At 36.6% G+C, this 25,925-nt stretch overlaps 1 protein-coding gene across 1 annotated transcript in view; it reads left to right on the top strand.

The window, feature by feature from the left end:
* The window catches only part of Il1rapl2 (interleukin 1 receptor accessory protein like 2), a gene marked incomplete at its 5' end in the record, with an annotated part of 592,881 nt that overhangs the window by 518,423 nt on the left and 48,533 nt on the right, over positions 1-25,925 (top strand). Inside the window, one exon of the mRNA XM_057760716.1 lies at positions 14,937-15,066. Within this exon, the coding sequence (XP_057616699.1) occupies positions 14,937-15,066 (130 nt within the window). The remainder of the gene's footprint in view (positions 1-14,936; positions 15,067-25,925) is intronic.

The following is a 25,925-nucleotide window of genomic DNA, read 5'->3' as shown; positions in this document are numbered from 1 at the left end:
CTTGACCAGGTTCCAGCCCAAATGCATGAGGAAAAAAAGCCTTCATTTTCTGAGGGGAGTATTTAAGGAAACTCATTTTTGAGTGTCTGTTTAACTTGAGAACTGTTTGGGGAAAACTTGCTTTTAATCAGGCTTTTGACTCCTGACAGTTAACGAAAGGTTGTGAGGAGAAATGGGCTGGAGTGAAAGAATGTTGAGGTCGCCTTTGGCTCCTGTCAAATGGAGAGGAGGGTGTGACAGAAACAATCAGCTCTGAGACTTTATTTCCCAAACTAGGTCACCCCTGATATTCTACTCGTACAACAGTCTCACTGTGGGACATAGGGAGTAGTACGAGGAGGAATGGTCCTGCACCAAGGACACTAGCAGAAGGTTCTGAAGGTTTTATCCACATATATGAAAATAAAACCAGTGCCCCCCCCATACCATAAAGCTGTCTTTGATAAAGAGTCCTTAGTGACACCAAAATTCTTGGAAGCATAGATGACTGTGATTTTTTTATTTTTTTGAATTATAGCTGATGAACACCAGGAAAGGGTTTTCCACACAGGGCGTACTTGCTATATGTTTATTCAAATGAAGTGGCATGTTTGTGGAGCAAGACAGAATAACCCTATAAAACTGAAACTAGAAACCTTCTCGCAAGATGCTTATAAAGCAAGTAATGCTATAATTGGTAAGTTACTGGATAGGAAAAAATTATAAGCATTACTTTATAGTAAGAGTTGATAGTTTATAGACACTGAAAAAGAAATGCAGAGAAGAAATGCAGAATATAGGGCTAGATCCAAAAGATAGGATGAGACAGACATATTCCCTGTGGATCTGGGAGAATTTTGGATGCAAAAAGTGCAAGATTATTGGACAGCCACTATGGGGACAGAGTGTATTAATTTATAATGAAGAATTTTAGGAAGCTCTGCTGTGTTAAACAATTCTTATTGCTTAACAGTTGTGTTATTCCTAGAATTATCCCACTAAATATGCACATTAATTTTCAAGGAAAAATGTCTATTTCATGGAATACTTTGAAATTACACCTTTGAACCTTCAGCTCATGTTTTCAAATAACTGGGCCTTATTTTATGAAATCACACAATGGTTTTCATCATAGAAGGTACAAAGAATTAGACAAGGAAACAACGCTAATTGTCTATATTCCTCTCCATCACGATGCTCTGGAGCAGAGGCATAAAGAGAACATAGCTTCTTGTATGTGGTGATATAACTAATAACTAATAACTCACTTTAAATCCCTGTTTCCTGTGCCTTACATAAATCGCCTTCTGTTGCCAAGAAGAAAACTCATCAGTTGAACCTTTTGCATGAGCAGAGTGTATCTTTTCTAATATGCCTTTCTGGATCCATTGGGCTCTCTTCCGTCCTCTAGAATTATTGACCATAGGGAAGGAAAGATTCCATACACATGGGACATTTCCAGGCAAACTCTAAAACGCAAACAAAAAGACATAGAGGCCATTCCACAGTTAGCATTGCCTAAACACAGCAGTATGGTTTGGATGATTTGCACAAGCATATAAACAGTGACATTCACCTCCTGTCACCTGCTTCATTTGTGATCATGCTATGAGGGAACTTTTTCAAGGACAACACAGATAACATCTATTTTCTTCTCTTCTCTTTTCTTTCTCCCTCCTTCCTCATCAAAATGGTAAGGTGTGAGAGATAATCAAGTGCTCTCATTTGGACATGATGTAGCCCTTGTAATAATAAACTTATTGGTGCTACAATAACCTATACAAGGCCTGCATAAGCTTGGGCCTCTGGACATTCAGTCATGGGTGGAGAAAATCCTCATGGGGCCCTGCTCTTCCCTGGGGAACTATTAACTGCTAATATATTCTTGGGAAAGTGAATCGTTATCTTTAGTAGTATCACCACTAGTGGTTTCCCCATACTTCATTGGATAACTCCAACCCCAGATTCAAAGGGACAATCTTGTTTAAACGACATAAGTCATAAATAAAAGCAAACCAGAAAGAGGAAGATTTGTAGGAAGGAGGGGTGAGCAGAAGTGGAATGAGACTAAGACAAGTTAGAGGCTAAATGTGATTAGAGTATATTTTATTCATTTGTGAAATTATCTAATAAGCTTAATATTTAGGATTGAGTAAATAAATACTTTTTTTAAAAAGAGCATAAATGAGCCGGGTGGTGGTGGCGCACACCTTTAATCCCAGCACTCGGGAGGCAGAGACAAGCAGATCTCTGTGAGTTCGAGACCAGCCTCGTCTACAAGAGCTAGTTCCAGGACAGGAACCAAAAGCTACGGAGAAACCCTGTCTCGAAAAATCAAAAAAAAAAAAAACAGCATAAATGAAAGAAAGAAATATCATGAACTGCAAGGCATTGACTTACCACTATTCATACCTTGCCTTATGCCAAAGTGGATTTGTCATAACTTACAAGACAAATTTAACTCAACAAAATAAACTCAATTAAGATAAAGAGAATTATGAAAACTAAGCTATGCTTTTCAAAATCAAGCAAATACTATTGCAGTATGCTTACTAAACCTTGCTAGTCACTGTAAAGAAATAAGTGTGAGAACTGACTTCTGAAACTCGTCCTCTGCCCTTCACACATGTGCTATTGCATATGTATATACACACACATACACAAGAAATGAATGCATGTAAAAATAAGATATGGGTCAACCTTTAAAGAATATAACATTTACTTGGGAAGAAGAAACATGTATTTGTAAAAAGGCAACAGAGAAGTGTGGTTATGATCTTTGACTCTCCAATCTGTCTGATTGGCTATGATCTTTGACTCTCCAATCTGTCTGATTATAAGTATCAGCTAAATGATATTTATGATTTTGAACACATTGTTTAACCTTTTTCCTACATCTGTATGCTTATTGTGAGCTGATGATAATAATGCCTTAATACCAACTTTATGTGAGAATTAAAATGTACTGAACATACTAAGTACTTTGCTTATTCTTGTTGCAATAATCCTATAAATTAGAACATATCTCAGCTTTTAACCCCTGTGACCATATAAAAACAGAAAGTAGAAGAAAGAAGAGGTGAGTGTACACTAGGAAAGATAGATGAAAAGGGATCTTGATTTTGGTGTCTATGAATTTAAGCTGGCATTTGGTAAAGGGTGAAGTAATGCCAATCAAGTAGGCTATAAATGAGAGCATACTTAATACTGAGACTACAGGTATTTGTGGTGAGAGGAAATTCAGAGTCCAAAAGAACTATTACAGAACTTCAGAAAATCAATAAAGTCGCCAAAATCTGATCTGTAATCTGTGGACAGCTTTATATTTCATTTTCTCAACTGGACATTAAACCTTGATATTTCCATTTTCTGAAGGATCAAAGGATCTTTGCAGGATTATTTTAAGCATTATTTTTTCAAAGGTAGTCTGCAGACAGCAAGTGAGAGGCTTCAAAGTGAATGGTACCCGTGTTAAACCCTTGGCATATTGGATTCTGTTTTTATTTTTTGAAGATTCTTTGAAGGTTCCCATAGCCACAGTTTAGATCACACCATCATGTCTAGAAAAACCAAAGCGGTCTTTTCCGCAGCCACCATCTAAGCCCCGGGTCAGTCTTCAGCTGCAGTAGGGATGTGTTTCTTCCCAAACTTGTCCAGCAGGATTTGACTAGCAAGTTTTTTGTAGTACCAGAAATTGTTATCTTATCAGTAAGGGATTCAAAACTATTTTTGATGATACAGAGGGCAAACAGAAAAAAAAAACAGATTTCAATTTTCAATCAAGTGTTTTCAAATGACAAAGGTAACTTCTTTCAGAAGTAATGGTTATCCAGTGTTCTGTGTTTACTGCTGTTCCATATAGGCTGACTTTGCGACTAACCTGGATTTCTAAATCCATATGAGAAATTTTAAAATATGATGTCCTGTTATCTCAAAGCAAGCAAAGTGGTCTGCTTTTTCCCCTCCACTTAGCATAATATAAAAAATAACGGGTATTTAATTTTGAACAATTAATTCAGTCCAAATGAATTCTTTTGCAACTCTACATCTTCTTGAATGCACACACACAGAGGACCTGCATCATTCAACTCTCCTGACATCTCGTTTTGCTGTGAACGAGTTGGACTCATAAGTCCATAATAAGCTAATATCCAAGGACTTTATCTTCTACCCCACCCCAGAGAACTTTACAAAATCCCTCTGTCAAGCTGAGATATGGAGAGCCCTGGATCAAGGAAAGCAGGCCATAAGCCAAGATCATCAGAGCCAATATAAGCACCAAGGAGCCAGAGGCTAGAAAGAAACAGGGTTCAAGGCAAAGTAGCACTAATAGGCAGGAAGCCCACTCTGAAAGAAACAGTCCAAGTAGGGAATATAGAGGAACTGAGAGTCCAGAGACAGCAGGCAAGCAAAACAAGACACCATGGTCATGGGACCTTGCAGCTACAGCGAAGACCCATTCTAGGTGCATAAACATGCTTCTCTATTCTTTTGTTCAACTAATCAACAAGTGCTTTTTCTAGATGGGTGCAACTGGAGTGAAATAGTTCATCGCACCTTTCAAAGTCTAAAACATATTGTTCTAGAAAAATTGTGTAAAGTTTGAAAAAGTTAGACTTGGAAGAAAGTTTAGAGAATTTCTTAATTGTCTATAAGTTTTAGAAGAAAATAACTGAAGCTCATTGAGAGAGTGAAGTTATTTAAAAAAGAAAAACAAACTAGCAACATGGTAGGAAGGCTGAAGCCACAGATTCAGTGTTCTAACCCCACTACCCATTCCATGATGAGCTTGTGCCTGACCTCTGCAAAGAGACTTTGGATGGCAGATATGACTGATAGCTCAGGATATTTACTGAGCCCACAGGTCTTTACCCTGAGGAGAATGGAAGGAAAGAAAACTACGCTAAGTTATGGATATGTTGGGTAGTTAAAATGGAGGTTCTGGCCATTCACCCTAGAACAAATGAAACAAGAGAAACTTATTGGGATTGGGGCTGCTTGGCAATTCATCAAGACAATTCATCTAAACACTTCATTCTCTGTGTGGCATCACAACACTTGTCACACTGAATCAACTGTAGACCAGTGTCAGCTCATCACTTGAAACTGTGAAAACTGTTCTTTCTCATATTACTTTGAAGCCAATGCTGTTCTACTTCCCTATAGTATAGACAAGTAACCATTCCTTTGTTCTTTGTTATCCTCAAAAAGGATTTCCTTTTTTTTTTTTTTTTTTTTGGTTTTTCGAGACAGGGTTTCTCTGTGGCTTTGTAGCCTGTCCTGGAACTAGCTCTGTAGACCAGGCTGGTCTTGAACTCACAGAGATCCGCCTGCCTCTGCCTCCCGAGTGCTGGGATTAAAGGCGTGCGCCACCATCGCCTGGCCAAAAAGGATTTCTTAAACATATAGATTCATGCACGAATGTGCACAAACACACACATACACATGTACACACAAATAGAAAGTTTAAGGCACCCGCTATGTGCTCTGTATCTGGCCCCTCCCTCTTCTTTGTCTCTGTCCCATTCTTTCCGCATCCCTTCTTCTCTTGCTAATAATTATTCTTGCCCAAAGATACCAATGTGTTTTTCCCAGTCTTCTTTATTCCCGGGTCAATTGATGTCAGTATTTACTTTTCTTCACCATAAACTCTTACTGTTTCCTGGATAGCAAACACTGTATTTCTGAAGTTTTGACCATCTTGGACAACAAGCTTATATGCCTTATTGTGTCATTGGTCTTTAATCTCTTTTGAAATTAGTATAAGAAATGCATTTTTTAAAACTTTACTTATGCTCACTATCAACTATAATTCAAGATGTCACATAGTGATGTCAGCATCTAATTTAAATTTGGAGAATCATGAGTAAAGGACCTCTCCTTAAGAAAAAAAAAAAAGGTTTCGAAAAGGCTGCATAAGATCACTGTGGAAGGCAGAAGCTCCTTTCTTTTCTAGGTGTGTACTAGCGGAACAACAACTTTGTATCTAGTCCGTTAAACACTGCTACATATTAGAATAAATGAATTAGAAATGATGGATCCTTTCTTCTGGTTCCAACTTTGACCTCAGTAAAGCCAGTTAATTTATCTCTGGCCTTGTTTATAAACCTTAATAACCCAGCCAGTTGATTTGAGACTGGAGTCTCAGAGTAAGGAAAGACACCAGTGGTTTCACCAGTATACTTTTTGTTCCAAGTAGGCACTTAACCTGTAGGATGACAGATAAGAAAGGCTAACGTAAGGAATGAAACGTCAGAGTGAAGGAACAAAATAAGATACAGTGGCATGGGTGTATGCATGTGTGTATGTGCACAGACTCATATATACATACAGAGGAAGGGAAAAACGTAATTTTATTATCAAAACAAGACAATGTATGCTGCCCTCCGTTTCAGCAAAGAAAACCTTGGATCTTTCTCTTTCTTAAACTTGTAATTTATTATTTCTTTAACTTTTTCTTGTGCTGGGACTACAATCCAGGCCCTTGCACATGCCTGATTATAGACCTAGCTCAGATTTTCAAGCTAGACTAGAGCTACAGCCAGTATTTGCCTTCCTGATATAGTGGACTTCAAATACAGACATTTGATACAAACACTTCTAATGAGACATTCTCCATTTACAAATTATTAGTCCACCCTTAATCTCTCCTGAAGAAAAACAGACTTGATTAGGCATAGGAAGTGACATTTTTAGGAACCAAAATTCTTAACTATATCTTACAGCCAAAGGCAGTGTGCCTCTGTGTGTCCTGTCACTGATTATTCTACAGAGTAAAGTTCAGGACTTGCTCACCAGGGCACACAGTCATGTGTGCCCTGATAGTGGATTTCCTTCTTGGGAAATGAATAGCTCTCTTGAAATGAACCAACTTAAGTACATAAAGCACAGTAGGAAATGGGACAACTTTTATGTTGACATCATGACTGTCCTCTCCCTTCTTCATCTTATCTTGTAAAAGCCAAATCTAAGTGATCCTATAGAAGAAAGGAAGATCTCTGTTGGAGGAGGTCACTTGTTGGTTCCTGACTTCTCAGCCCTGAAATAATCACACAGAATCTGTATTATTTAAATCACTGCTTGGCCCATTAGTATCTATCTTCTTATTGGTTAACTCTTGCATCTTGACTTAACCCATCTCAATTAATCTGTGTATCACCACATGGCTATGGCTTACTGGGTAAAGTTTCGGTGTCTGTGTCTGATGGTGCTACATGGCTTCTCCTTGACTCCTCCTTCTTCCTCACAGCAGTAACTTTAGTCCCTCCCCCTCCGCCTACCTCTATTCCCTGCATGGGCCCAAGACAGTTTCTTTATGAACCAACAGTATTCACAGCTCTTAGAGGAATCCCACATCAGATCTCTGCTTATGGTAGTAGTAAGAAGACAACTTTAACAACTTTCCAAAAATGAAATAAAAAAATTAGCATCATTCCAGCTGATGTTACACAATTTACAGATTTCTATGGTAGATATTCAGACACCAACTCAATTTAACTCAGACTTAATTGGTATGTTAAAGACAATCATCTTGTAGTCACTGAAAAGTTCTACTTTAAAAACAACAGTTTATGTGTTCATTGAACTTTAAAAGCAAGTAAGGCAAGTATGAGGTTTTGAGAAAGAAAAGGTAACTCAAAACCAGAGAAAGGGAATAGTTCCAGCAGACATCACAACCAGATGTGGGCCTGAGGAGTCTTGAGTTCTGCACATGATATTTAAAAAAGTGTGGATCTAGATGCTCAGATATTCTGTAAATACTGAAAACCCATAAGCTACACACAGGGCTAGAAAAATCCGTTCATTGTTTCAGGAAATTCACACTTAGTCTGGAGCCATAACTAGAAACTGACAGATACATTCAAGATACATTAGATCTGGATAACCTATAGTTAGCAAGCATATGAAATTAAGATTCATACGTTACATAAGCCAGAAAAACCTCTTTCCATGCCATTGAGATAGGAAGAGGCAAGCTTGGCAATGCTGTGATGGGATTCCACTACAGTTATGAGCACCAAAGGTACTCACCAAAAATAATCCCAAACATGAATGAGCACACAGTTATGAAAATACAAACCTTACAAAAATATAGCTATGATGAGGGTGCTTTCAACAGCACAAGCGAGAAAAGACCCTTTCTGTGAATTAGGGATGCCAGAGTAATTGCAGAGGCATGAGAAGATTTTGAACAGTGTTAAAAGATAAAAAGTAAGGATGTAGAAAATTGTGGCCAAAAAGGTCAATGATGGTTACTCGTGGCCTATATAAAAATTGTAATTTAGAGATGGGGTCACTATATTTAATAATAGCAAACTGTTGCCCTTGAGAAATTCTTAGAAATCCTGGTAGAGGAAGACATTAAGATGTGTGGAAAATGAAATGCAGTTCTCTCATATCTGCTAAGTCAATCTCAGGATCTTTTTAAGCTCTTCAAGGAGTAATTATCTGGATTTGAAATGCAAAATAGAATCTGTTATCAAAGTCATTGAAGCTTGTCAGTCACACACCTGAAAAATATGAGAAGTTCAGAAATCCATTTATTGTCTTACTTTCAACTTTCTCATTAATGTCAAAGAAGATATCGATCAATACTCATATTTGGACTTTACTAATTTATCATTGCAAGTACAGATTCTATAAACAATAATTCTACAAATAAATGAAAGTATCCTGTGAGACAATTGAATATACAATACTCACAAAAACATTACATTTATTCTTATCAGCATGTGTAAATTGTGTTTCCATCTTTTATTACCAGTAAAGTATATAAGAAATTTCTGCGATGCATGTATACTTATATCTAAGACACAAGTTGTTCATTATTTGTCAGTAAACTACTGATGGATATCTTTGTTATACAGAACAGTTTATAATAATAAGACGTGGATTCCATCCATACTCTTTCCCATCTACCTACAAATACCCATGCTACATAGACACCCACGGGCACACAGGGCCACACAAACCATACAGCCACTACAGCTGTCACAGACATCATTGCATTTTAATTTTCTTACATCATAGTCACATTATGAAGTCCAGGCTTCATGAACTGAGGAACAGTAGAAGAATTATTAATGGTTCAATGTCCAGAAGAGGGAGAATGGGAAGGCAGGCGGTAGGGGGTTGAGAAACAAAGAAAACAGGTGACAGAAAGGGAAAGGAGGGGAGATGAGAAGAGAATCTTTTATTTGAGCTCTTATGGGATATAAATATTTGTACTACCACTTTAGAGACATTCCTCCTGAGCTCATCCTTAGCTTGAGTACATCTGTTTCGAGACAAAATCTGGTACAGTAATAATTGTCAGAATAATTAAGCTGGTTATGATTGCTAGATTTTCAAGGTCTCAAAGCAATCTTTGAAATGTTGATTCTCAGAAAGTTCTTTGAGAAAGAAAATTGAAGTAAGCTAAGGCAAAGGAGAACCAGTCCAATTCATGTACTCCACTTTGAAAAAAATAAAATAGAATAAACCTTGCCTACCTTATTACTTAGTACTGAGGAATAAACTGATAAAGTTCTTTCTATTTTGATAATCTTCTGACTGCTTGGATGTAAATGTGAATTGGCTATCTCTTCAGTTATGAAATGACCTGCAAACTGTCTAGAGACAAAACAATAGAGTAGCTAACAGATGCCACTTCTCGATAGAATTTGATACATCCTACACATATCAGAGATACCTAGAGAGGTTCTGTTTTAGATTAATTGCCAAGTCAATGCAGAGATCCTTCCCTGCCTCTTGCAAGCGAGGATCTCTTCTCTTTAGCACATACTGAAAATAACTATATGATAAAAGCTCCCTTGGGAACTATCCTTCCAATGTGGCAGATGATGGCTGAACAGTTTTACTGTTTGGGGCCATCAGCATAAGGCTTCAGAATATTTACTCAGCACTGTATAAAATAAACTTCTGAAATAGCTGTCTCTTCTGTTTATTTAACAAGGATCTTTCTGATGGGAAGAGAAAAATTACTTACAAGACAAATTGCTTCAATGGCCAGTTCTTTGGATGTCGTGTCAAGGGAAAGGGCAGACACTGTTATTTTTGATAGAGCACCTCAAGAAGATTCTTTTTTAAACACTACAATAATTGCCTTTCTCGATTAAAATCATGCCAGTCATGGACACCCACACACTAAGAATCATTTAAAGATATTTTAATATATATTGACATTTAATTTAAGATATAAAGACATTAAATATGTAGAATATTTAATATATATTATATAATGTGTTTATATGTAAATTATATGATATATATATCAGATATATTTTCAAGATAGCTCAAAGGAACAGTAACCAATATTTATATCTATAATTGTATACACTGGTAGTTTTAGTGATTAGAATTTCTTATAATAAAGTTTATCATAATCTATTAATTTTTCTGTCATCTTGTTTATTTTTTATTGTTTTTAATGAGCTACACATTTTTCTCTACTACCCTCTTCTCCTCCTCTCCCCCTCCTACCCTCTCCTGTGACCCCAATGCTCCCAATTTACTCAAGAGAGCTTGTCTTTTTCTCCTTCCTATGTAGATCCATGTATGTATCTCTTAGGATCCTCTTTGTTGTCTAGGTTCTCTGGGGTTGTGGACTGTAGACTAGTTTTGTTATGAGAATGAAAGGCAAAAGGCATAGGAAAAAAACATTTTCAGGTTTATAAAACATAGGCTCTTTTTGGGTGAATCATGCAAATTCTAAATGCAAGAAAAATTTATAAGAAAATGTTGAAAGTATTGCCCCATAGATGTTCATAAATAAAAGAAAACAAGATTGTCACAGTCAAAATTAAAATATCTCTGTCTCAAGACCATATTAGACTTCTCCTCAAATTTAATTTCTCCATGGACAATCAATTCTGAGAAAACAGAAAATACTGAGCTAAATTTCCAATAATGTTTTTGAGTTCATGAAACACTTTCATATACATTGTCTTCCGTGAGCTTTCCAGAATTATTACCATCTTCCAACCTCATTACATTCTTAGAAAATTAATATAATGTTAGGTTAGGAGTATCAGCTCAGGGGCTATGGTCATAACAGATTTAAATATAAGATACAAATTTCTTGAATTTCAGTCCAATGTACTTTCTATAATGCACAACTATCTTACTTTTACCCAACTTCAAATGAAGCATGTGTTTAAAGATACAACCTCTAATTTGTATTAATCACATTGTGCAGATTCTTGACCTTGACAAATTGGATAACTATAGGAGATTTCAAAGGTCCAGGACCTGAAATTTGAGAAGGGATATGTTAATATTATAATAAAATATCAATATATGTCTTTATGTGGTTAAGCCCAAGCTATTGCCCAATATCTCTGTGTTTATGGGTTCCTTGTATTCCACTTTGCCTTCATATAGACTCTAACTCCTATTTAGTTGTTCCTTTATGAAAAAAAAGTCCAAGAAAGTCATTTTCTAGTTGTGGTGCTGAAAGATATTTTGATTCAGAAAGTAATAATTTAGAACATGAAAGCTATTGATAAATTTAATATAGAATGATGACTTTGTCTACGGCAGAGAATAAGGATGGAAGCTCCACAAGGAAAATATTCTTGAAATGGTTTTGTCTAGTGTTCTAAATAATGGAAAAGTGTGATTTGTGGAGAAAATTATGTGTGCTGGCTGGTTTTGTGTGTCAACTTGACACTAACTAGAGTCATCAGAGAGGAAGGAACCTCAGTGGAGGAAATGCCTCCATGAGACCAAGCTGTAAAGTATTTTCTCAAGTAGTGATCAAGGGGACAAGGCTCATCCTATTGTGGGTGGTGACACCCCTGGGATGGTGGTCCTGGATTCTATGAGAAGGCAGGTTGAGCAAGCCATGGGGAGCAGGCCAGTAAACAGCACCCCTCCACGGCCTGTGCATTAACTCCTGCCCTTTTTGAGTCCCTGTCCTCACCTCCTTCAGCAATGGCAGCAATGTTGAAGTGTAAGTCAAATAAACCCTTTCTTCCCCAACTTGCTTTTTGATGCTTCATTGCAGCAATATAAACCCTAACTAAAATACTATGATATAGTTATATGTTGATGGATTCATGTGTCAAGTGCCAGCATTGTATTTTCTATATCATTCTTCCCATACTTACTTTGCAGGAAAAAAACATACAATTAATACCATCAAAATTATAAATACCTGTATATATGATGAAAAATTGTAATTAAAATTTACATAACAAAGTTATATAATCTTTCTATAATTATTAAACATTGTAAGTGATATAAAGAATATGGAATATATGTCAAGATTGAGTTTTTCCTGAGGTTGTATTTGTAGACATATTTGTAATTCAACATTTTAATTTTAGTTTATGTTAAGATCCTCCAGTGAGGCAGAACCAATATGATGAAAGATAATTTATTAAGAGGATTAATGCATGTGATTATGGAAATTGAAACAAACCACAACAAGCTTTTGTGTGGTAAACAACCAAGACAGTAGCAAGACTTAAAATCTTAGAACCAGGGAAGCTTCTGGTGTAGCTCTCAGTGAAGAAGTTGAAGATACAAGAGATCTTAAATCTGTTAGTGGCTATCCTTGTGTTCAAGGGCAAGAGAACTCTAGTCCTAGTATCCAAAACCAGGAAAAGAAGAGTAGGGTCTAGGACAAAAAGGGTAATTTTTCTAGTAATGACTGTTTTCCATTAGTGACTGCTCTGTCACTGTGATCAAGGTAATGGGTAATATAACTTTTAAGGGGGAAAGACGCTTTTAGGCTTATGCATTCATAAAGTTCAGTTCCTGGTAGCTTTATCCCCTGAAAAACTTGGGCAGAAAACATGGTGAGAGTAGGGCTGCAATGAAAGAAACACTTCTTTGTTTCTTGACATATAGGAAATGAATAACAAGTCATGCACAAAGGAGGACAGGAATAGCTCAAAGACCTATCACCAGAAACCTACTTATTCCAATAGGCTAAACCACCCACCCACCTTTCACCAAACTCCACATTTGCAATCACATTACATACCCCTCCAGGGTTTCAGTGGTTGTTTGAAAGCCTTTTTCTTTCTTTCTTTCTTTCTTTCTTTCTTTCTTTCTTTCTTTCTTTCTTTCTTTCTTTCTATTCTTTTTATTATTATTATTGAAAAAAATTTCTGCCTCCTCCTCCCCTCCCATTTCCTTCCCCCTCCCCCCACTCCTCTACCTCTCCCCCCACTCCTTTCCCCTCCCTCTCCAATCCAAAGAGCTGTCAGGGTTCCCTGCCCTGAGGGAAGTCCAAGGTCCTCCCCCCTCCATCCAGGTCTAGGAAGGAGAGCATCGAAACAGGCTAGGCTCCCACAAATCCAGTACATGCGGTAGGATCAAAACCCAGTGCCATTGTCCTTGGCTTCTCATCAGCCCTCATTGTCTGCCATGTTCAGAGAGTCCGGTTTTATCCCATGCTTTTTCAGTCACAGTCCAGCTGGCCTTGGTGAGCTCCCAATAGATCAGCCCCACCGTCTCAGTGGGTGGGTGCACCCCTCGTGGTCCTGACTTCCTTGTTCATGTTCTCTCTCCTTCTGCTCCTCATTAGGACCTTGAGAGCTCAGTCCGGTGCTCCAATGTGGGTCTCTGTCTCTATCTCCATCCATCGCCAGATGAAGGTTCTATGGTGATATGCAAGATACTCATCAGTATGGCTATAGGATAGGGCCACTATCCTGAGTGAGGTAACCCAGACCCAAAAAGATGAAAGCCCTTTTGTAATCCAGTTTTCTTTATAAATGTCACTGAGAACATAAACAGAGGTATTCTTAACTAATCTCTGAGAAGTTTCTTAGTCTCATCAAGTTGATAATCAAGATTAACCATCACAGAACCAGGGAAATCGCTGAGTAAATAAATTGTTTACTACATAAGCAAGAGGACCAAGTTCAGATCCCCTTTCCCTACACAAAAACCTGGACATGACAGCCTGGCCCAACTGCAAACCCAGTGTTGGCAGTTAGTAACAAACAGGTTGCCAGCTGAAAGAAGACACCAGATTTACTAAGAGACCATGCCGCAAAATTTTTTTTTTTTTTTTTTTTTTGGTTTTTTCGAGACAGGGTTTCTCTGTAGCTTTGGAGCCTGTCCTGGAACTCCCTTTGTAGACCAGACTGGCCTCGAACTCACAGAGATCCGCCTACCTCTGCCTCCCAAGTGCTGGGATTAAAGGCGTGCGCCACCACCGCCCGGCACCGCCGCAAAAAATTATAGAAGACACCTGGCATTGATCTCTGGTCTCCATACCTAGACACAAGTACACACCTTTGCTTATACTAGAGAAGTGGGGAGGAGAGAAAAAACAAGGAGGTGTATAGCCACACTCTCACTTTTTAATTCCACCTGGGCACTCAACAGTGTGTACAATCCCAAATCAACCCATCACCTCTGATGCCAACCTCTTCTAAAAGAATTTTATATATGTGACCAGAAATAATGATGATCAGCTATGATGGTATTCCTTAATCCTCTCAAGTCAACACCAAAATTTAACTAGCATTCTGTATTATTTTTCTCAAAATAGATCATAATAGGAAGAAACAAATTAAAGTCTATACGATCTAAATAGTGGACACTCTATTATTGATATGCCTTCTCACTTATAAAGAATTAACATATGCTCTTAAATAATTTTAATTTTAAAGGCAAATTCTCATTAGGAATACTTAGTATTCTCAAAAAAATAATTAGGGATTATTTCCATTTGATTCTTTTATGTCAGTTCTTGGGAGAGGTACAATATAATTAAAATGCTATAAAGTAATAATTTATTTACTTTTCAATTTTTATAATAGCTTGAATTTAATAATTTCCCTAAAGCCCTCTTAATAACATTTTTTCTCACATGCAAGAATTGTTGGAAAATAGGCCACCTCTGAGTTTTCTTTTGTATGTGAACTGTCCATCCTTGTCTCACAATAAGAACAGGAAGAGATTTACTCATTTGTTGTTTTTTTTCTCTTTCTCAGGTAAACCTCTGAATATCCCATGCAAAGCATTCTTTGGATTCAGTGGAGAGTCTGGACCAATGATCTATTGGATGAAAGGCGAGAAGTTTATTGAAGAACTGGCAGGTCACATTAGAGAAGGTGAAATAAGGTATAGGAGTCCAATTGTTTATTTTTCTTTGGTGTCTTTACAATTAGTTAGTAAATCATGCTAGGAGGGATTCTAACTAAGAAGTTTTCATTGCAATATCAAGCCAGTCTATTCTCTAAGACCTGATATGTTGGAAAGATTAAGAGTGATGTCCTCCTTAAAAATGTACATTTGCAAAAACAAAGGCTTTTCTTCTCGTGTCTAATAGTCATTTTTGAGATTTTTGGAAGATTCCCTCAAAATATAATGATCCCCTTCAAGCTTTCGAGGCAAATTCCATGATGTTTTCCAAGTTTAGGTCACTGTTTCTACACTGGTAAGAGCAGGGCTTTAAACTTTGCAGGTGGCATCTAAGTTTGATGGACAAATCTCTGTTCATTCCTTGGGGATCAAACAACAGCTTCCTATGTCATAAGTGTGAATCTGTGTTAGTGGTAGAAATCTGACGCTCTTCCACAATGACTGTTGGTTCCTGTTAGTGTTTCTTTTTTTTTTTGTCTCACCATCCACTGCTTTCTGAAAGAAAGTAATGCTTCAGTTTAGCACCTCTTTCAACGTTTTTCGCTGTCCTCTTATTGTTATCCCATCTCGGTGTGTAGCTATCAGTTCAATTTATTTGGCTTTGTGTTTTTATTCTTTAATTTATTTTTGAGATTATAATATAATTGCATCATTTCCTCATCCCTTTCCTCCCTCTGAACCCTCAATGCTCTCTTCTAAATTCGTGGCATCTCTTTTTCAATAACTGCTGTTATATAATTTATCTATATATTTAAATAGATATATATTCCTGAGTATGTAAATACAACTTTCTCATTCTGCATAATGTTACTTGTATGTAATTTTTCAATGTTGACTATATGGTACTGGATAACTAGTTGGTGTACTTTTCCCTGGGGTAGGTTATTTCTCCCACTCTCAGCATATCTTAGTTGCTTGTACATTTTTGTATAGGGCTGGGCGCTCTTGCACTTTCTCCACCCACTTCAGGATATATGTTGTTATTGTCATTGTTTATCTCATGTTTGTGAAGCCATGTTAGTAAAACTTTATAGGTGGGTACATCCCTGACATCCATGGAAGATACAGTGTTACTCCACAATCTTTCCCTTTGTCTCTTAGCAATCTTTTTATCTCTTCCAATGTTCCCTTAACCTCAGGTGTGTGGGTTGTTTTGTAGATGTAGCCATTGGAACTGGACTTCACAAATCCACAATTTTGATTGGTTGTAGTTTCCTGAAATCATCTTTGTATGGTGCAAAGAGAACTTTCTTTGGTGCAGGGTAAAGAATATACTTATCTTTGAGTATAAAGACAAATGTTCAGACTACAGTTAGGTATTGGTATGACAAATCTTTTTCTGTCCAGCCAACCAACTCCCAAATAATAACAGAGACTGGCTGGCTATAGCTGAGATTTGTTCCTAACTAGTTCTTATAACTTAAATTGACCCATTTATATGACTCTATGTTCTATCACATGGCATTACCTCTCTTTCATCTTGCAGCCCCTGTATTGTCTCCATGTCTCCTGGCATCTGTGCACCTAGATTCCTCCTCATTGTCCTTTCTTTCCCTGGAAATTTCAACTATAACTCTTGCCTAGCTAGTGGCTGTTCAGATTTTTATTATACTAATAAGAGCAATACATCTACACACACTGTAAAAATGTCCTGCATTTCCTCCTTTTTGTCTAAATAAAAAGGAAAGGTTTTAACTTGAACAAGGTAAAACTATATACAATAAGAACAATGATCAAGTAAGAATTATATTCACAAAGTTTAGTTCATATGTACTTGGCAAATTTGGAGAAAGTACTGTATTGTCTATCTTATCTAAGTGAATTCAAAGTTTTATATCTAACTTTATATTATAACTTGTATTACCATCCTAAAAATATCTGTGTAGACCTAAAAATATCTTATTAGATATACAATTTAACTTTTATGTTTCTCAATCTTAAAAACTTTACATCTCTTATGTAAGTTTATTTTCTGAACTTAGAAACAAGGAAAGCTATAAAACTATAAGTATTTAGTCTTCAACCCCATCAAAAATCCAAGAAAGATATAATATTACCTGAACAAACAGGAAGTGTAGAGAAAACAACTTCCAAAAGTACAGAAATGACAGAAACAGCTGGCTGCCTGGACAGTCACTCAAAATTCCTCTGCAATGCTGAGACATCCATATTTGGTCTACAGACATAGAATATTTGACAGACTTTTATGTGAATTAGGATTTTGAAGGACTGAACTATCTTGTATTGGCAAAGTTTGGAAGTTGTTTTCTTTTGTGTCCTGATTGTCCAGTTTTGACAGCATACAGTCAGCAGTCAAGGTAAGGAAAGTTTCCTGCCCAAATATATGTTGGTTTAGCTTATCAGCCTGTACAATGAAATGTCTCTCTGTATTTAGCTTATTCACAGTCAAAAAATTCAAAGAAAATACAATTATATATATATATATATATATATATATATATATATATATATATTCCACACTCTCTGTGTGTATTCCATCTTTACATGGCTGATTTTTCTTACTCTATTATATTTTTTTACAAGTTTGGTATTTATTTTATTATCTTTACTCCTTTATCTATGACTGTATATACTCTTTTATATTATAATTATTTGTACTCATTTTCTTCTCTCTCCCAAGCCTACATACATTTATCCAACACTGTAACTCGTTTAGAGGTCTTTTTCATCTGAATCTGTCTTTATTGCATGCTTATCTATAATTAGTTTCTGACCAGAAGTGCTTTTTTAAAATGCTAAGCAGGCATGGCTAGGACCAACTTCATGGTACTGCCTATTGGCTCTGCCCAGTCCAACATGGTGGAGGCATGTTCACTGCCTCTGAGAGCCATGCACACCACTCCACTCCAGCTACGGGGTTGAATGGGTCTATGTCACCATTAAGCATTTTGGTGTTTTTTTTTTTTTTTTTTTTTTCGGTTTTTCGAGACAGGGTTTCTCTGTGGCTTTGGAGCCTGTCCTGGAACTAGCTCTTGTAGACCAGGCTGGTCTCGAACTCACAGAGATTCACCTGCCTCTGCCTCCCAAGGCCATTAAGCATTTTGAAACACACTTTTTACAGACCCCCATTTACATGCTTGGCCTCCTGAAAGAGCCAGAGCTGTTCGTGCAATTAGCATGAACCAAGAAGCCCTCCCCTAAAGAAGCTGAGCAGTCTTTGCTGCCAATGCTGAGTCAAGACGTCCTCTTATTTATTTATTTATTTATTTATTTATTTATTTTTGTTGTTTTTGTTTTGTTTCTGTTGGTTAAATTTTTTATTTGATCATGTTACTAAGCAATAATGCAGGCATTTTATTTTTATATGTTATTTTTTTATTTATTAAAAATTTCCACCTCCTCCCCTCCTCCCATTTCCGTCCCACTACCCCCACTCTCCCTACCCCGTCCCTCTCCAGTCCTAAGAGAAGTCAGGGTACCCTGCCCTGTGGGAAGTCCAAAGCCCTCCCCCTTCATCCAGGCCTAGGAAGGTGTGCATCCAAACAGACTAGGATCCCAAAAAGCCAGTACATGGAGTAGAATCAAAACCCAGTGCCATTACCATTGGCTTCTCAGTTAGCCCCCATTGTCAGCCACATTCAGAGAGTCCAGTTTGATCACATGCTTGTTTTGTCCCAGTCCAGCTGGTCTTGGTGAGCTCCCATTAGATCAGTCATACCGTCTCAGTGGGTGGATACACCCCTCACAGTCCTAACTTCCTTGTTCATCTTCTCCCTCCTTCTGTTCTTCATCTGGACCTTGGGAGCTCAGCCCAGTGCTCCAATGTGGGTCTCTGTCTCTATCTCCATCCATCGCCAGATGAAGGTTCTATGGTGATATGCAAGATATTCATCAGTGTGGATATGTGAGAAGGCCAGTTCAGGCACCCTCTCCTCTGCTGCCCAAGGACCTAGCTGGGAACATCCCCTTGGTGCCCCTCAATGGAAGATTGGATAAAGAAGGTGTGGCAATATACACATTAGAGTTCTACTCAGCAGTAAAAAAAATAAAATAAAATAAAAAAAAAAATAAAATAAATCAGTGACATCTTGAATTTTGCATGCAAATGGATGGAAATAGAAAACATTTTACTGAGTGATATAACCCAGACCCAAAAAGATGAATATGGTTTACTGGTAAAGCTCCATCCAGCATCTGTGGCTTTCAATGACTACATGGCATCTCCCTGACTCAGTGTTCTTTTCTCCTCTATCTCTGCTTGGAATTCCTGCTATGCTCTATTCTGCACTACCATAGGCCCAAAGCAGCCTCTTTATCAACCAATGACAATAAAACACATTCACAGCATACAGAGGGGAATCCCACATCACCAAATAATTATGCAGAGACTTATTATCAACTATGGAAGTTCTCCCTATAGCTTAGGCTTGTTTCTAACTAGCTCTTATAACCTAAATTTACCCATTTATATTAATCTATGTTCTATGACACGGCATTACCTCTCTTCCATTTTTCCCCCCTATTTCATCCCCCATGTCTTTTGGCATCTCCCATGTGCCTAGATTCCTCCTCTTCTTCCTTTATCTCCATGAAAACCTTGCCTATCTCTCCTGTCTAACTATTGGCTATTTAGCTTTTTATTGCACCTGTCACAGCAATACATATTCACACAGTGTATAAGCATCGCACATCAGATTGAGTTGAAATATCTTCTCATTTGTGCAATAGAAAGATGAACATTCTTTCAGTCTGATATATAGTGGCTATTGATAGGTGAGAGCACACTTTCCTTTCATTCCCACCAAGCATCATGCAGTAGAAATAAGCATAATTTTCATAGAACTTGTAATATGTAATTTCCTATTATTTTTTCTGAGACAAAGTCTTGTTATGTTGTTCATGATAGTCTTAGACTTTCTGTGCTCAATGGATCCTCCCACTTCAGCAACCCAAAATAGATAGAACTGTAAGCATATGTGCGCCATACTTTGCTCACACTGTAAAATACTTACCATAATTAGTATTATTTATAATTACTCCTGTGACAATCAGTCTTCATGTGTTTACTCAATAATTCTAACCTATAGATTCATAATTTTGAAGATTCATAATCTCCAAAATCATATATTAAAATTGACAATAGAGGTATATTTCTGGGAAAAATGTTTTAGGAAAGTATATTTGACGTCAGCAGTTATCAAAAAAAAAATCAAAGTCATATGAATCCACTTCATACTCCTTAGGATGCCTTAAATAAAAAATAGAAAAAATCTGAGCCATAGATTATGTTGGTGAAGATGTGGAGAAATTGGGAATCTCACACCCCGATGATACAAATGTAAAGTCGTGTAACAACTTTGAACAAAACTCAGAAAAATCCTCAAATGCTTAATCATAGTGCTATTAGGTGATACATCACTATACCTGCTACGTATATACCCAACAGAAATCAAAGCATATATCCACATAGGAATATGCATATGAATGTTGATAGAAACATTATGTTGAGTGAAAAATGGAAAAATATAAATGTCTATCAAGTAAGAATAGATAAATAAAATGTGGTATATCTACAGAGAAGAATATTATTTTTATAAGATGTTTTGAAGTACTGGCATCTAATAACAACATGAACAAACCGGAAAACATTTGTAAAAATAAACTGGTAGCAAAAGAATACATATTGTATAATTTCATTTATAAGAAATTTTTGGAACAGGATATCTACAGAATTGTAAGCATGATTCCTGCCTACCCAAGGCTGGTTTGGATGGATGGTATTATAGGTGCTCATAGTCACAGTGAATAGATGCAACATTTTTGCAAATGTAGTCAAATTCATAACATAAATGCACATTTTTCAAGTATACGGTTCAGTGGAGTTTTTTTGTACCTTCATAATATTATACAACTACTACCATTATATATTACAAGAACAGTTTCAAAACTCTAAAAGAAAATCCTGGACTTCATAGACTATGGCTTCTTTTTGACAAAATGAAATTGTTTTAGACAGGGTTGGAGAGTTGGGTCAGTAGTTAAGAGAACTGACTGCTCTTTCTGAGGACACAGGTACAACTCCAGTCCCCACATGGCAGCTATTTGTAACTTTGCTTCCAGAAGATCCAACACCCTCAAACAGACATACATGCCAGCCCAACACCAATGTACAAAAAAATAAAAATATTAAACAAAGAAAAATCTGTTTTAGAATCAAATTGTGGTGATGGTTACACATACTAGTCAACATTATAAGATAATTAAACACAGCTTCAATGGAAAAATTGTATAGTATGTGATTTTTTTCTCAAAAAAAAAGCCATTTTCAAGAGTATTTTGAGGTATGGTATTCTAAAGCTGAGGCTAGCATTGAATTCCTTAACCTCCCTAGTGCTGATAATTACAGTCATTAACTACCATGCCAGGTTTTTTGATAAAGCTGTTTTCACTGTGCATTTTTCTAGTTTTTAATCAGTTCTTTGAGAATTTTTATAAGTGTGTTTTGACCATATCCAGTCCCTTCCCCAGTAACCCCAAGATCCATGACCTTTCACTACCCACCAAACTCTGTGTCCACTTCTTTTTTTTGTAAAACCAATCAAGTCTAATTTGTGGCACCCATATAATCTCAAATGCTTTAAATTTTGAATGCATTGGTTACCTGGCATAGCAAAGTTATTCAGCAAAAAATAAGCCTCAAATTTAAAATCCTTGTAAACTTGAAGTTTACTAGTTAGTGCCATTTTTTAATCATTTATTTGCAACAAATATAGTTAAATTTATTTTAAATCACTTTAGAATACTCATGCTTAAAATTATTATCAACATACCTGCTTTAAAATGTACCACTTTTAATTTTTTTCTGAAAATGCAATTATCCCTCAAAAAGGACACCTGTTAAATACATTTGTACCTACTTAGTTCCTAATTGAATTTCTACTACCCAAAGGCTCAGGGCTCAGTTTTTTTAAACAAGAATAGTAATTATATGAACCCAAAGTAATTACCTCCCCATTCTTAGATGTGACTGAGTGAATTTTGAAAGTAAACAGTTTTATTGGGCTATAATTGACAGGCAATAAACAACACACAAGTGAAGGTTTATAATCCACATAAGCTAATTGATGTATGCATATGCTTGCAAAACAGGTGCCATAGAGGAGTTAGCACCTCTTATTTCCTATATCACTAATTTTCTTGTCACTATAAATCAGTCCAAATATTGTAGTTTTATATAAACAAAATAATATTGTAGATATGCTTTATGTTTGGATTATTTCACTTGAGAAGTCATTCTGAGAATTAGCCATGTGTTATGTGTATGGATAGCTCATTCTCTTAATATGAATGAGTATGGTATGTGGAGAGAGTATATAAAAATTTGACTATTCATTTACCTGTTGATTACATTTGGGTTGTATCTAATTTAGAACTAGTAAAGATGATATGAACATTCATATATGTATGTCTTTATGGAGATATAGTTCCTTTTTCCTTGGCAAAATATCTAGATATGGAGTAGGCAAGTGATATAAAGTGCACATTTAGCTTTTCACTTATTTTTAAATATTTTATAATTTAGTACAACTAATGGCAAATTTATTTTTAATTGTCTGTCCTCATACATCATACTCATTTAATATTTTCCAGAATAGTATTATTTGTTAATGAAATCATTTAATTTAACACATTCATTGTATCAAAGAGCAGAGACATAACGGCTAGGAATGTCTTACTAGTTTGCAGAATAATTTAGCTTTGATGCAAAGGTTAGGATCCAGGGATATTTTTATGGCCATGATGGCTCTACACACCATGATGGAACTATTTCATTAAGGACACACAGATATATATGGAGAGACTCAACCATATGAATTGCATTTCAAAAAATACTTTAAATACAAAATAAATAAAACAGAAAATGTGCAAAAGGACGTGTGGTACAGATCTCGAGTATTGATTGTATATGTACTAAAATATACATTACTTTGAATTTAATTTAATTCCACTTTTACTTTGGGTTTCCTAGTTTTAACTCACAATGAGGAGTGATACACAACAAACAAATGAAATATACTGAAAAGAATAAATGTACTCCCACTTGCTAACAGTTTCAACAAATGACAAACACATTCAAATATTTGCATCAGAATCTGTCATGGTTCCTGCCAGTTTTTGTCTGTATTCTTCCAATGGTCACAGTATCCTTTAAAATATCTGTGAGAATGTTAAATGCTGCTATGAACATTGATTTTTGTGTTCTAGTCAAAGCCTTGTCATAGCTGGATGGTGTAGGAGGTCCTTCTATCTATGTGTTACTTTTATTGGTTAATAAATAAAGAAAACTGCCTTGGCCTAGTTGATAGGGCAGAACTTAGGTACGTGGGGAAGACAGAACTAAATTCTGGGAGGAAGAAAGCAGAGAGACGGAGCTGCCAGAGTCAGACATGCTGAATCTTTCCCAGTAATCCACTGCCACGTGGTGATATACAGATGAATAGAAATGGGTTAAATCAAGATGTAAGAGTTAGCCAATAAGAGGCTGGAGCTAATGGGCCAAGCAGTAATTTAATTAATACAATTTCTGTGTGGTTATTTTGGGGCTAAGCAAACCAGGCGGCCAGGACAAACAAGTGGGCCCTCCTCCCTACAACAGCTGGACAGACCCACAAACCCCATTTTTATTCAACTACTCTAGAAATATCACAATTATGAATAATCTCCCTGCCTTCTGAGATGTAAATCTAACTTCAAAATCTATTTTCCTAATGGTTAGGGAGCCAACTTTAAGAAAATGAACTCAAAAACAAACAAATACAGGGTCTCTCTATGTAGTCCTGGAACTCTATATAGGCCAGTCTGGCCTTGAACTCACAGAGATTTGCTTCCCTCTGCCTCCAGAATGCTGGGATTATAGGTGTACACCTCTATACCTTGCTTTCATCTTTTGTTGGAGGGAGGATTATAATCGACATTTCTCCCTCCTCTTTTCTTACTCCAAACCCTCCCATATAAACATCCCCATTCTTCTTCAAATTCATATCCTCTTTTTTATTGTTATTGAATGTGTATATGTATATATCTTCTAAAATACAGCCTGATTATCCCTTATAATATTACTTGTATGTATGTTGTCAAGGCTGACCATTTGGCACTAGACAATCACTTGTTGTGCTTCATCCTTGGGAAGACCACCTTTCGCCCTCCCAGCTTTCCTCAGTTGCCTATAATTCTTTGTGTAGGGTTGAGGGCTTTCCCCCATCCTCTTTGTCATGTCCTTTGGTATTGTTCTTACTATTAGTTTTAGTAATGTACATATTTTAATTATTTATTTTTTGTTTTCAATACAGTTTCTCCTACCTCCACTTCTTCCAACTGCCCCCCCTACTCCTCACCTCTTCTCCAGATCCACTATTCCTCCATTTCCATTCAGAAAAGACCAGGTCTCTCAGGGATATGAACAGAAAAGGCATAACAAGCTGCAGTAAGACTAGGCATAAACCCTCATATCACTAGCTGGGTGAAGGAACCAAATAGGAGGGAAAAGGTCCCAAGAACTGGCAAAAGAGTCAGAGACAGCCCTAACTCAGACTGTTGGGAGTCCCACAAGAACATCAAGATAGCCACTAGGAGTGGTGGTGGTGGTACATGCCTTTAATCCCAGCACTTAGGAAGGAGAGGCTGGGGGATTTCTGAGTTTGAGGCCAACCTGGTCTACAGAGTGAATTCCAAGACAACTAGGGGTACACAGAGAAACCCTGTCTTGAAAAACAAACAAACAAACAAAAAACTCAACTTAATGTAAAATGATAAAAAAGAAAAATATTGTATATATTTATAGGGGAAATACAGTATTAGCATTCTTCTTTCCTCAGATGTCTGTCTTGTCTATGGGCTGAAACACTTTGGACTCTTTAAATTTTTTTTTTGGCAGACAAGCTTAATATTCTCAAAACTTTTGGACAGAAAAATTTTAAATGTGTTAAAGAAAATTCCCATTTATTTTCACCAAATTTCTCCTATTAATTATTAATATCTTCTGTTTCTATGTTATATTTATTATAACATGTACTAAAAATCACTGCATACTTGTTAACTAAGATTCATCCTTAAATTTAGCTTCCCTTAACTTTTACCATTTTTTCTTTCTCCAGGATTAGCATTTAAGGCAGATGCCTAATTACATTTCAGTGTAGTTACAACATTTTAAAGAGAAGCAAGGCATTTCTGCTGCTGTTCTCTAGAGCTGACAGAAGACAAAATACACAAACATGAAGCGAGTTCAGAGCCAGAGTCACTATATTAGGTGCTAAATGAATCAGCCTTTAGGGACTTGCAAAATGCTATTGTTTATTTGATTTTGTTATATTTTCTTCCTCTACTTTCCCCCAAGCCCCCACTAACAGATTTTTTTAAAAGGAGGAATACATGACTTACTTGCACTGGTGGAAAGTTGCAGAGTATTTGTTTTGAAACTTTTACAAAACCCACTAGCTAAATAGAGACACCTTTAGAGAAATAAAAACGAAGAGGCAGGGGTTCCTGGCCAAGATAAACACATGGTCAGCCATTTTGTAATATTAATTGTGTGATCTGTGATTTATTTGGGAGCTTGTGTGTGTTCCAGCATTCCTTCAGGCTATGGCCATTTATGCTAACATAGGAATTAATTACTAGACCCTGTCTTCTAGCCTCTAAAGCCAATGTCCTTGAAAGAAGCATACAAGATATTTCACAAAGAATAGCAGATTGGGACAAATAACACAGTTCAGTAAAAAATGCTAATGATATAATTACTAGAACCAAGATCTGAATTCTTCCATGGCCTACAAATTTATCTCTAAAGGGTGTAGCTGTAAATGTAAAATGCTGAGGTT

Source organism: Chionomys nivalis, chromosome X (genome assembly GCF_950005125.1).
Source record: "Chionomys nivalis chromosome X, mChiNiv1.1, whole genome shotgun sequence".
Classification (NCBI taxonomy): domain Eukaryota; kingdom Metazoa; phylum Chordata; class Mammalia; order Rodentia; family Cricetidae; genus Chionomys; species Chionomys nivalis.
Note: the sequence above shows the minus strand (reverse complement) of the source record. Positions and strands in the feature narration are given on the sequence as shown.